At 49.5% G+C, this 12,117-nt stretch overlaps 1 protein-coding gene across 1 annotated transcript in view; it reads left to right on the top strand.

Moving 5' to 3' along the window:
- Positions 1-8,275: 8,275 nt before the first annotated feature.
- Positions 8,276-12,117, top strand: part of PROX1 (prospero homeobox 1) — a gene marked incomplete at its 3' end in the record, with an annotated part of 36,993 nt that continues 33,151 nt past the window's right edge. Inside the window, exon 1 of the mRNA XM_084245394.1 lies at positions 8,276-10,378. Coding sequence (XP_084101520.1) covers positions 8,648-10,378 — 1,731 coding nt within the window. The 5' untranslated portion in view covers positions 8,276-8,647. The remainder of the gene's footprint in view (positions 10,379-12,117) is intronic.

The raw sequence follows: 12,117 nt of genomic DNA, 5'->3' as shown, positions 1-12,117 counted from the left end.
TGCCTGCCCGCACCCCCGCGCGAGGAGCGCTCGCTCGGCCACTCGGCGAACTCGAGCAGCTGCATCTGGGGAACGAAGGGGGAAAAAGACCTGCGTCCCGGACGAGCTCAGCGAGCCGAGCGCCGCCCGCGCCGCCGCGGCTCTGCAGAGTGTCCGCGGAGGGCTCGCGCCGGCCGGGCGCGGCGAGCCGGGCGCCCCGAAGCGGCGGCGGGGCGGGGGCGGGGGCCGGGAGGCGGGGGAGGGGCGCGCGGGGCCCGCTCCCCTCCTCTCCCCCCAGCCCCTCGCCCCCACCCCTTTGATATATTTTTTCCTCCCAAGTTCTCTTGCCTCGCTGTCCCCCCTTGAATCCGAAGGCGCCTCGCGATTGGGTGCCGGCGCCGGGTACGTCAGTCAGACTGTGACGTGCGGCCTTCCTGTTTCCTTCAGCTGTGTCTTAAAGTAAATCTTGTCGTGGAGCGGAGCCCTCAGCTGAGGGAGCGCTCCGGATCGTGCACCCCGCCGCCGGGGACGCGAGCGCGCGCGAGAGCTCTCCCGGGCCCGGCGCCCTCTCCGCTGCGTCCCCGCGCCGCCCGCGGCGCCGCCCGCTCCCACCCGCCGCCCGCCGCGCGCGGACTCACCGTCCCCTGTGCAATTACATGTCCATCCCCGCCGGCTCCCCCCGCGCGCGCGTGGCCTCTCCGCGGCGAGACGGGCTCGGGCCCCAGCCCTGCGCGGCGCGTAAGTATCTTCTCCCCCCGCGGCCCCCTCGCAGAGTCGCTGGCACTGGCGTGCGCGCGAATGGGGAGAAAAGAAAAGCGACTCCCTCGACTCATGCCCGTGTAAACATTTTTTTTTTTTCCAGGAGAAAATGGTGTTATTTAAATGAGCCCGAAGCCAAGAAGAGCCTCTAAACAGTTTCTGAGCCCGAGTCTCGGTGGAAGTCGGCGCGCGCTCCTCCCAGTTGCCGAGAGTAAGCGATCCGCTGGCTTTTATTTCTCTCTTTCCTGCTGGTGGCCGGGGGTGGTGTTGGCGAGGGTGGGGGGGGCTGGTCTGCCGGACGTGTCGCTGATCTTGTCACCTTGTGTGTACTGTTTCTGGGGCGCGGGGAGGCGTCCGCCGCCTCTCCTCCTTTCCCCGGCCGGCTCGTCTCCCGAGAGGGGGGCGCGAGGGGCACCCGACGCTTTGTGTTCGCCCGGACCCCGGCCTTGCGCCCGGCCTCATCCTCCGCGTCTCCCCGGGTGGAAACTCGGGGGCCAGTCCGCGCGCCCTCTCCCTTTGTCTTGTTTATTACCGCCGCCTTTCCCCGGGCGCTTCCCACTTGCTTGCCATTTGCATACCTTTCACTTCTGCTTTTGAACCCCAGCTGAGAGCCCTTGAGGAGGGAGAAGGAGACCCGGAGGAGGGAGCGCTCTGGTACTTTGCTCTCCAGACGCTGTCGAGGCCGAAATGCGGAGATCGGGTTGGGAGCGGTGGGGAGAAGGTCCCGGGAACCCCGCGCGGCACCCCTCTTCTGCGCCCCGGGGAGCCCGGCTCGGTCAAGTTGAGCGGGGTGAGGCGGCCCGGCGAGCCTCGGGGGTCTCGCGGTGGAGGGAGCGGGAGGGCGCCCGGGTCGCGACCAGGGTGGGGGTCGGGGATGTCCTTGCGCTGGGGATGTGCGAAGCGGAGACTCTCGCCAGCCTCGCGGCGGTCTGTGGGGGGTGCGGGGGTGTGTGGGGTGTGCGGGGTGTGGGGTGTGCGGCGCTGGGCTGGTCCCGGCGGGACCGACACTTTCGCCCCAGCTGGAGGACTGAGGGCGGAGGAGAGGGGAGCCGGGTCCTGTGACTGCGTTGCTGAGAAGAGCTGAACAGACAAGGCGGGCAAGCGGTACGGGACTTGGGGGTGGGGGCAGCGATTGGGGGGAGACATCACCCAAAGTCCAGCTTGGCAAGTTGTTGTTTCTTCTGGTCGGCCAGCGGGTCACTCCTGCTAAAACTGAGGGTTGGTGGAGGGGGGAAGGGGCGGGGGCGGCAGGAGGAGCCGCTGGCAGGAGAGCCCCGGCTTTCCCGCCCCTTCTCTGCTCCTTGGGAAGGAGAGGGCTCCGGCCGCAGGGAGAGCTAGAAGGACCTGGGCCTCGTCTTCAGCCCCAGGAGCCGGGCTGCCGTGCGAAACTGCTGTTCTTGGCAGCCAAAAGCCTGCTGGCCTGGGGGAAGGCTGGAAACTCACCTGCTTGCTTTTATTTTTCCAAGAAGGTCTGTGTTGTCGCCTTGAGTTTATAAAAACAGAGCAAGAACAGGATGGCCTTCTCTCAAAGTCAAGGCTACAAGTCTTTTCTCTTGTTCTCTCTCTCTCTCTCTTTCTCTCTCTCTCTTTCTGTCCTCCCACCTATACCCTCCCTTACCAAAAAAAAAAAAAAAAAAAATCATTTCCTTTCCTAAACTAGGCAGGCAGAGGGCTGTTAGCCGAGTGCGCATGGGCAGGGCCTGACAGGTGTGCCATGTCAAGAGAGACAGGTGCACACTTGCTCTGTGTGTGTGTGTTTGTGTGTCTGTGCAGCCCCGGACTACAATGCCTGCCCTGGGCTTGGGGAGGTTTATGAATTTATGGTTGCCCTGCTTAATAGGATTGGCTTGGCTGATGGGAACTGAGCTGTGGTTGTATTTTGAGCCTTGCTGTGTGAGTGCTTTGCTGGGGCTGGGGTACAAGTTGATATGTGTTTGTTTGTTTTTCTTAAGGACATTGGCAGGCTGCTGCCCAGCCTGTCTCAGGCTCCTGCCTGCCAGGCAGCAGTGGCTGAAAGTACCCCCACTTCAGGGAGCAGGTGGAGGGAGATTGACTTTCCCTCTGCTTCCCCCAGCTTGTGTCTGCCCCCCAGGTCTGTGCTGGTGGGAGGGGGAGCCATCTTGTGTGTGTGTGTGTGTGTGTGTGTGTGTTGGGCAGCCGTGTGTGTGTGTGGGGGGGGGGGGGGCGGTAACTGCCAAGAATACCGAAGTCAGTTTGAAAGTGTTACTGGTTACTGTTGTTAAAGCTTATCTTCTTAGCCGGCTTTCTTCCTGCCCAGAATGAATAGGTATGTGCACAAACTCTTTCAAGTCCTATGTTAAATACTCTCATAAAGTCGAATGAGGCTGTCATTGTACCAGACATGTGCCAGATGTCCTAGTTATTACTCTGATGGAGAAGGAAAATCTCAAGTACGTGAGAGCGAACTGTGCTTTTCTGTTTCATGCAAGAAGCGGCAGCCAATTCTATGAAGAGTTTCTTGTGAGAACTTCTGAGTATTTTCCAAATGTAATGGGCTGTGTATACTAATGAAGAGAGGATTCTCAGGGTAACCTGTCCCTGCCATATTTATATAGTTGTAAGTGGACAGAGATTAGGGGCTGCCTTGCTATGTCAGGGAGGGTGTGGAGAATCCATGCAAGAAGCACTGTCTCTCTAGGCTCTTAAAACTTAATCTTTCCCATTTTCCTTGGCATTGGCTATTTCTTGAGTTGCCCAGAAATGGGGTAACTGGCAGGTGAGTTCTATGCTTGGTTTTGTAGCTTGGGCGATGAACATGAGATAGTGTGTGTCTTATTCACTAGACTCACACATCAGAGTCACCCAAACACTTTCCTTGCTTGTGTTTGAGGTTCTTTCATAATTAAAATGTCATCCCTGGACATGCTTGATTTGGAACAGGGGTTTCTGTATGAGGTACTTATTGGTATTTTTTTATGTCCATTTTGCAGAATTCTGTTTAATCTCTACCTTGGTGGGGGGTGGGGGGCGTGGGATGGGGGGGTGGGAAAGTCATGCTACCTACCATGGATCTCTGTTCTCACTTTTCATTTCCTATAAGCAGCATTTGTGATCTTAACCCATAATCTGGCTACCAGGTTCGGTCTTTATTTGCTCAAAAGGCAAACTGGCCTCTTTTTTTAAGGACTCATTTCTGTTATTTCAGAGATTGTCTTGTACTAGCAACTGCTGAATTATTAGATTCCAGATTAAAAAGAAATTATAAAATGTTCCTCATTTTATAAGAGGAAGAGGGCTGTACTTGGTCCATGACCATAGGATTCTATATTAGGTACCTGCATAAATTGGAAAGAACATTATATATATATTATGTGTGGACTTTCTGAAATCTTTTTCTTTGTGATTTCTAAGGCTTCAAAAGGCAGAGTATTTCAGTTTTCTCCAAAAAAGAAAAAAGTGTTTTAAAGTCTTTCTCACTCTTTTATTTGCTAGGTTGAGGAATTACTACTTTTAAAATAAGTCAAAATTAGTGTTTTAGACATGTGTCAGAAATGTTCTGGTTTTTGCAGGTGAAAATGTTTGGAATTTTGAAAGAGTAGAAGACTTTGAAATGGAATGGTTATGATTTGGGAACTGTATTATGATAGGAAATTTAAAAACCTGATGATAAGATTTTGACAATGCAAACTTAGTTCACTGAAGTTTTAACTTATGCCAAGTAGCTTCTTCAAAATAACATTAAAGACTTTCTCAACTTGACGATCAGCAGAAACACCTCCGAAGGAAAAGTTGCTAGTTAGCAGAAATGAACAATTGGACACAGCAAAGGAGGTAGCTTAATACTAGATTGGAGGGGAGGGGTGCTCATGGGGATGTTACCTGAAGCAAATCACCTGATTTCCCCCTCCCGAATTACTTTACTAATTTCCAAGTAGATTTAAATGTTCTTTGTTAGTCATATTCCATTTGAAATTCTATAACCAGGTTGACCCAAGTAGATTAGAGGCCCATTCAAAGGTTTTTTTCCAGAAGTATAAAGAGTAGGCTTGAGAAATTCTTCATATAATTTTTATCAACAAAGATAAATTAGATAAATAATCAAAGAAATCCAAACAGGAACCCACACCGACCTCACACTCCCTACTCCCTCTGTGTCATAAAAGATTTGTCTGAACTATCTGGATAATTCCCATGGTGAAATGCTCTTTGTCCAGAAACTGGACCCCAGATAGATGCATGAAGGTTACACTTCCAGGCCCCAAAATAACCTCTTTACTGGAGTAGAACACTTAACCGCTTTCTACTTCACACTGTACTGCTGTGAAATTCTTCACTGAAAATTCTTTTCTGCTAACATTAAGTCATCAGCATCTGTTGGAGTGTCCGTTTTTTTAAATAGAATGTCAGATCATTCCGATTTTAGTGAAGCAGCATTTGGCAAGAGTTAAAATCTGACTTGACCACACCTGGATGTTTGTTCTCACATTATGTTTCTGAGCGGACGCTATGTGAAGCCAGCCATTGTGTGGGAATTATTGAAGCTTGTGTGTTGTCAGATGCCAAATGGTGCAACACGATGTTTCATTAAAGAAAATCGTCTCCTACATAGATATTCACATTAATTACAGAGGGGTTTACAGGCACAGAGTGTGTGTCTCCAGTTGAGACCACTTTTTGGTTCAATCTCTGCATCCTGCTTACTTGAGGATTCTGATTTTCACCACGACTGAAGACGAGGTTTCAGATTGCCTCGTGGGACTCAAAATCGGTGTTAAAATGAAAATATAATAAGAATCAATATTGGTTGTAGATGAAACATTGTAGCTTAGTGCATGGGTTGAGAGAGGAAGGAATTTTTTAAATCCTTAATGAACATGGCAATACCTACGATGCCGCCAACCTTGGCACTCCCTAAATTTTAAATTGGGAAATCACAGAAACACATTAAGAGCGGTTTTGAGAGATTTAATTTACATTATAGTCATTTAACAGCGCATTTCTTACATGGTAAATACACTCACATATATGTCTTGTTTATGAAACCTGGTGCCAATAAAGTGCTAACTGACCACTTAGAAACATTTCATCTTGCCTGTAGCTTCCATGGGTTATGACCCCCACGGGCACCCCCACCCCCTTATTTCTAAGTTTAGGTCTCATCTAAGCTGTATGTGGGGAGATATTTAATCATGCCTATTAATATAATGCCTCGTCTTGCTGGATTATATAATTTTTGCTATTTTTTCCCCATTTGTTCTGTCTTATCTGTTCCGTCTCAGCTGGACATGTTAGAGCAAGACCTAAAACTATGTGACTGCTCAGCCCCAAGCAGAACCGAGTCATTATTACATTGAAAAATATTGACAGTCCAAAATGGAACAAGTCAGTTTCATTTGGCGAATTCGGAGGAATTTACAGGCTGTTTTGTTCTGAAAAGACAAGACCAGCAGGTTTCAGTAACACTTATTCTCCACCGTGGCTGAGAGTATGGTTTCTGCCCCCTAGGAAGAGCTCAGCCTCTCTTGGCTCTGGCACCAGGCAGGGATGCAGCTGTTGCTACCTAGGCAGGGAGAGGAAGTGAATTGACTCAGAGGTGCATGGCAGCTGGAAAAGGCAGGATGCCTGGGGATGACCTTATCCTCCTCTCCAACACCAGCCTGTGCTCTGGAGCCTCTGCTGCAGAGGTATTCCACCCACAAGGCCAGGGAATGGAAAGGAGGAAAATCCAGTTGGGATGGCAGGTGAACAGAGGAAGAAAAATCCTGCAGAAAGTTAGTTCAGCATTCTGGTGGGTGATCTGTGTGCTTCTCAAGTCATACGAAAGAGAAAAGGATTTGCACCCAAAAAGAAAAGAGGTAAATTTTTTAAATAATAGCAATGAACTCTCCTTTTTTTTTTTTTTGAGAGCTGATGCATCCACACCTTCCAAGTCTTCCTTGCCTAGACGAACCCCTCCCCAGATACAAGACTTCCTGATTTCTTTTTAAAGAATTCATCCCTTTTTTGTGTGTCTGTCTCTCTTTTTTCTCTCACCTACCTGACAGCTACCCCTGATTTATCAGCTCTAATGTGTTCGTGAAATATTTTCCTTTGCATTTTTGTGTGCAACCATTTTTATTACTAAGGTGGAAAGGATCTCAATCCTTTTGACTTTGATTTTCAGTCCGATATTGAAGTTCTTAATCTCTCTGTCCAGTCCAAGTTCAGGAGATTTTATCCTCAGGCATAGCAAAAGTATTTTATCCTCAAGCACATGAAAATTATATAAAGAAGCACAGATGCTTTCAGGACCCTCGAAAGCAGGCTCTTCCTGTGGAAGCCAGGGGCAAGGACTGTGTGATGAAATCTTAGAGACCTAAAAAATAGACGTTGTTGCCATGTACGCGTTGAGCATTTTCTTGATTTTTACAGGTTATTTCATGCTGAAATTATGCCTGTTTGCATGGATAGTCATTCTTTAAAACTAGCCACAGATGCAGTCCTAGGGAGCACGTAGATGTTTTTACAGGTGAACCGAAAGAGATGGGAGCAGTTCCAAGGGCTCTGCACGCTGCCTTTGGCAATGGACTCTGTTATTGTGAAGATGTGCTCTGTTAAGCAAACGTGAAGTTTCATATTAGATAAACCCCGTGTGAAAAAAAAATTTTCATTTTCCTCATCAAATGATAATTGTAAGTAAAAGAGATGTGATATCTTATATTTAGACAGAATTTGGGGTTAGCATCACTGGTGAATAAGCCATAAAATATGTCAAGTGTCTTTTGTCAAATGCAAGGAAGGATGTTCTCTTTTTATATTGTGTTCCCAAGAAACAATGGGAATTCAGACGCAGAAATATGTAATATTTCTCACATGCTGGATTTTCTCTCTTCTGTTCCTTCTTTCAGTCATTTTGTCAGTGTTTTTCTCTTTCGTTTGCCAGAGAAAATAAAATTTGCCCATGCTGTATCTTGAAGAGTTTCTCTAGGCAGGTGAAGTCCGATTTTGACCAATTTTACCAGAAGCAAACTAGGACCAAAGGAGTATTTTCCTTGCCTAACTCAGATTTATTGTTGCACATAGTGATCTCTGAAATGTGACAACCTCCTCCTTTGCACTCAGCTCAACTTTATAATAATTTAAGTCACTGGGAAAATTTAGAAATATTCTCGTGCTTACGTTAAAACCTAGCAACAGATACATCTAGAATCATTTTACCAATAAAAATGCATATTGAGGCTAAATAAACAGATCTGTAAAATGAGTATCTGTGCATGAATTTCCAAACTAAATGGACCGTTTGTGTTGGGAGGATGCTGATAGGGGTGTTGCCCTCCCCATTTCACAGATGACAAAAAGATCTTAAAATGCAGTTTAATAAAGGGGGTGCAAGAGATTTGCATTTATCTTAGAGTCTTTTTCCTTTTGCAACATTTAACCCACAGTGATTTCAAGGCAGAGATGGAGTCTCTTATCCAAATTTCATGTAGTCTCCACATTCAGCCTTATTTCTTAAGGGCAGGCCACTCTCCCCCTCACCTTGCTGTGATTCCCAATGCCCAAAATCTAATCAATTGCTTGTCAGAGGCTGTGTTCTTATAATCTACTGTTTCTTCTGAAGATAAACAGTATCATTTTAGGCATTTGTGAAAGAGAATCATATTACTGGTGCTTAAGCAGTTTTTGCTTTTTTTTTTTTTAATCTTAATCCATCTTAAACCAGTGGAGCAGAAATATTTAAAAATGTTTCATTTCAAGCAGAGTGCATAATAAATTGCAATAATTGTAATGTGCCATAAATCCCAGAGCCTATGCATTTTGCATTGGATTCAGGATTGAGGTCAGGAAATTTGGAGAAATTTAAAGAAAATGATTCATCAGTCCTTTTGTTCTGTTGGCCAGGGTCCCGGGATTCTTGAGCTGTGCCCAGCTGACGAGCTTTTGAAGATGGCACAATAACTGCCCAGTGATGCCTGACCATGACAGCAGAGGCCTCTTAAGCCGGCAAACCAAGAGGAGAAGAGTTGACATTGGAGTGAAAAGGACGGTAGGGACCGCGTCTGCGTTTTTTGCTAAGGCCAGAGCCACGCTTTTCGGCGCCATGAATCCCCAAGGTTCAGAGCAGGATGTGGAGTACTCGGTGGTGCAGCACGCGGACGGGGAGAAGTCGAACGTGCTCCGCAAGCTGCTGAAGAGGGCAAACTCCTACGAAGACGCCATGATGCCTTTCCCAGGGGCGACCATCATTTCCCAGCTGTTGAAAAATAACATGAACAAAAATGGTGGCACGGAGCCCAGTTTCCAGGCCAGCGGTCTCTCCAGCACCGGCTCCGAAGTACATCAGGAGGATATATGCAGCAACTCTTCAAGAGACAGCCCTCCCGAGTGTCTTTCCCCCTTTGGCAGGCCTACCATGAGCCAGTTCGATGTGGATCGCTTCTGCGACGAGCACCTGAGAGCCAAGCGTGCGCGGGTGGAGAACATCATCCGGGGGATGAGCCATTCCCCCAGTGTGGCGTTAAGGGGCAATGAAAATGAAAGAGAGCTGGCTCCGCCGTCCGTGAGTCCCCGGGAAAGTTACCGGGAAAACAAGCGCAAGCAGAAGCTGCCCCAGCAGCAGCAGCAGAGCTTCCAGCAGCTGGTGTCGGCCCGCAAAGAGCAGAAGCGAGAGGAGCGCCGACAGCTGAAGCAGCAGCTGGAGGACATGCAGAAGCAGCTGCGCCAGCTGCAGGAGAAGTTCTACCAGATCTATGACAGCACGGACTCAGAGAACGACGAGGATGGGAACCTGTCGGAAGACAGCATGCGCTCCGAGATGCTGGAGGCCCGCGCGCAGGACTCGGTGGGCCGCTCGGACACTGAGCTGTGTGAGCTGGACCCGGGGCAGTTCATCGACCGCGCCCGGGCCCTGATCCGCGAGCAGGAGCTGGCAGAGAACAAGCCCAAGCGGGAAGGCGGCCACAAGGAGCGGGACCCTGGGCCCAATGCCCTGCAGCCGGAGGGCAAGCACCTGGCTGAGACGCTAAAGCAGGAGCTGAACACGGCCATGTCGCAAGTGGTAGACACCGTGGTCAAGGTCTTCGCAGCCAAGCCCTCCCGCCAGGTGCCTCAGGTCTTCCCGCCGCTCCAGATCCCCCAGGCCCGCTTTGCAGTCAATGGCGACAACCACAATTTCCACACCGCCAACCAGCGCCTGCAGTGCTTCGGGGACGTCATCATCCCCAACCCCCTGGACACATTCGGCAGCGTGCAGATGCCCAGTGCCACGGACCAGACGGAGGCCCTGCCCCTGGTGGTCCGGAAGAACTCCTCTGACCAGGCGGCCCCTGGGCCTCCCGCGGGCAGCCACCACCAGCCCCTGCACCAGTCGCCTCTCTCCGCCACCGCCGGCTTCACCACGTCCACCTTCCGCCACCCCTTCCCCCTGCCCTTGATGGCCTATCCGTTCCAGAGTCCCTTAGGTGCTCCTTCTGGCTCCTTCTCGGGAAAAGACAGAGCCTCTCCCGAGTCCTTAGACTTAACCAGGGAGACGACCAGTCTGAGGACCAAGATGTCATCCCATCACCTGAGCCACCACCCCTGCTCACCAGCACACCCACCCAGCGCCGCCGAAGGCCTCTCCCTGTCGCTCATCAAGTCTGAGTGCGGCGATCTGCAGGACATGTCCGAAATCTCGCCCTACTCGGGAAGTGCAATATCCTTTTCTGCTCCGCCCGGGGGGCCAGCCCACCCATCCCAACCCAGACCCACAAGGGCGTCCCCAGGTCAGGTCTGCACCATGCATAGCTCGGTGTAGATGAGTGCCTTCTTGAACACTCCTAGAAAGAACCAAATCCCTCTAGAAAGAAGGCTGTCTTTCCTCTTATTCCAAGTGATAGGCTTTCAGTGCCCCGCAAGCCCCTCTGATGCCCAGAGACTCACAGGAAACCACCATCTCGACTCCACAGCCTGCTGGGGGCCCCCAGAACCCACTCATCCCTGAACCCCAGTAGTGTTTTTCTGCTGGGCCTCCTGTTCTCTTAGCCTTTCTCTTTGATGAGCAGATGGAAAGATGGAAGGAAAAAAAAAATCTCAGCCTCCTATTGAATTCTATCAGATAATTTTTAAAGATGGTAAGTTTTAGAAAAGAGAAAAAGTCAGTTTACATATCCCGAAGACTCCTTCAGAAGAATTCTCCCTGGAAGCCATCCCCCAAAGCTCCTGGTGCCTTCAGAGAAGGCCCCACTGACTCTTGGGGAGGCACTGCCCCTTGGGAGGCCCAGTGGAGAAAGGTGGACTTGGTAGGGAGTCAGAGTCTCTCTTCAGTCTGTAAAGGAGACTTGGGTTTTTTTGTTGTTGTTGTTGTTTTGGTTTTTTTTTTGTTTTGTTTTGTTTTGTTTTAAGGAAATAGACAGGTACTGATGTATTTAGAGAGCTTTGGGATCTCCTATTCGTTCACCCAAAGTCTGTTCTTTGGGCCGGGTGCAGCTGGCTCTATGCATGATTAACCTCTGTTCAGCCATACACAGAAATCTTTTGTCCCAACATACACAAAGCAAATTATTTTGGAAAGCCAGAGAGCACAATTAAATATAAAACTCAGCTGTATGTGACTTCAAAAATGGCTGGCTATCTCATCAGTTTCTCACATTCAGAACCTGACGTTTCTATTCAGATGCCAGTTATATTTTTTATAAGATCTCCCAAAAGCCCAGTTCTTTTTAATGGATGGGTTATTGTTTTTTTTTCTCTGTAAATCCATCCTTTTGGTAAATTTTGTAAAATATTGTGGTCGTGGGTGTTTGGGAGAGCAGAATAGTGCCACTGGCGGGGGGGGGGGGCAGGTAGAGGTATGTTTCTGTTTTAATCAATTACCAGATGGAAGTAAAATTTAGCAATTCAGCTGGCTGTTGCTAAATTGAGGATTTTGAGCAATCGTCTTGATGACTAGAGATTGACATTTTAGAAGCTCAGCCCACTCCAGAGGCTGCCACGTAAGTGCAAAGTCCCAGCCACGGTGGCGATGGTTTCTGGGGGGTGACGTCTGCCTTGTAGGAAGGCCATGAAGATTTCCATTAGGTGACTAGGAGTCAACGTGCCTGAGACCCACTCGGGCAGGAAAACAAACACAGGGCACCTATCCCTGGACAGAAAGAAGAAAATAAAGTCCTGAAAAATGAAGAGAAAGATGCTCAGGACTTAGAAATAGGGCCTCACCTGGAGGCTGGCTGTGGCCCCTGGTCACTGCTGTCTTGCAAGGATCTGAAGTTTCATTCACCAATCATGAGTCAAAGCCTCACCCTACCTGTCACAAGCAGGCAGCAATAAACATCAGGCAAACAACTGGACTGCAGCTGCTGGTGAGGAGAGGGGTGCAGCTAGAGGACAGGGCTGTCAGTGGGTTTTTGTTCTGGGCTAGAAGAGGGTCCCAGGCTGAAGTCCAGTTGTGCTGCGCTCTCT

Source organism: Talpa europaea, assembly GCF_964194135.1.
Source record: "Talpa europaea genome assembly, chromosome: 10".
NCBI classification, from domain to species: domain Eukaryota; kingdom Metazoa; phylum Chordata; class Mammalia; order Eulipotyphla; family Talpidae; genus Talpa; species Talpa europaea.
This window is presented reverse-complemented; position numbering and strand designations above follow the sequence as displayed.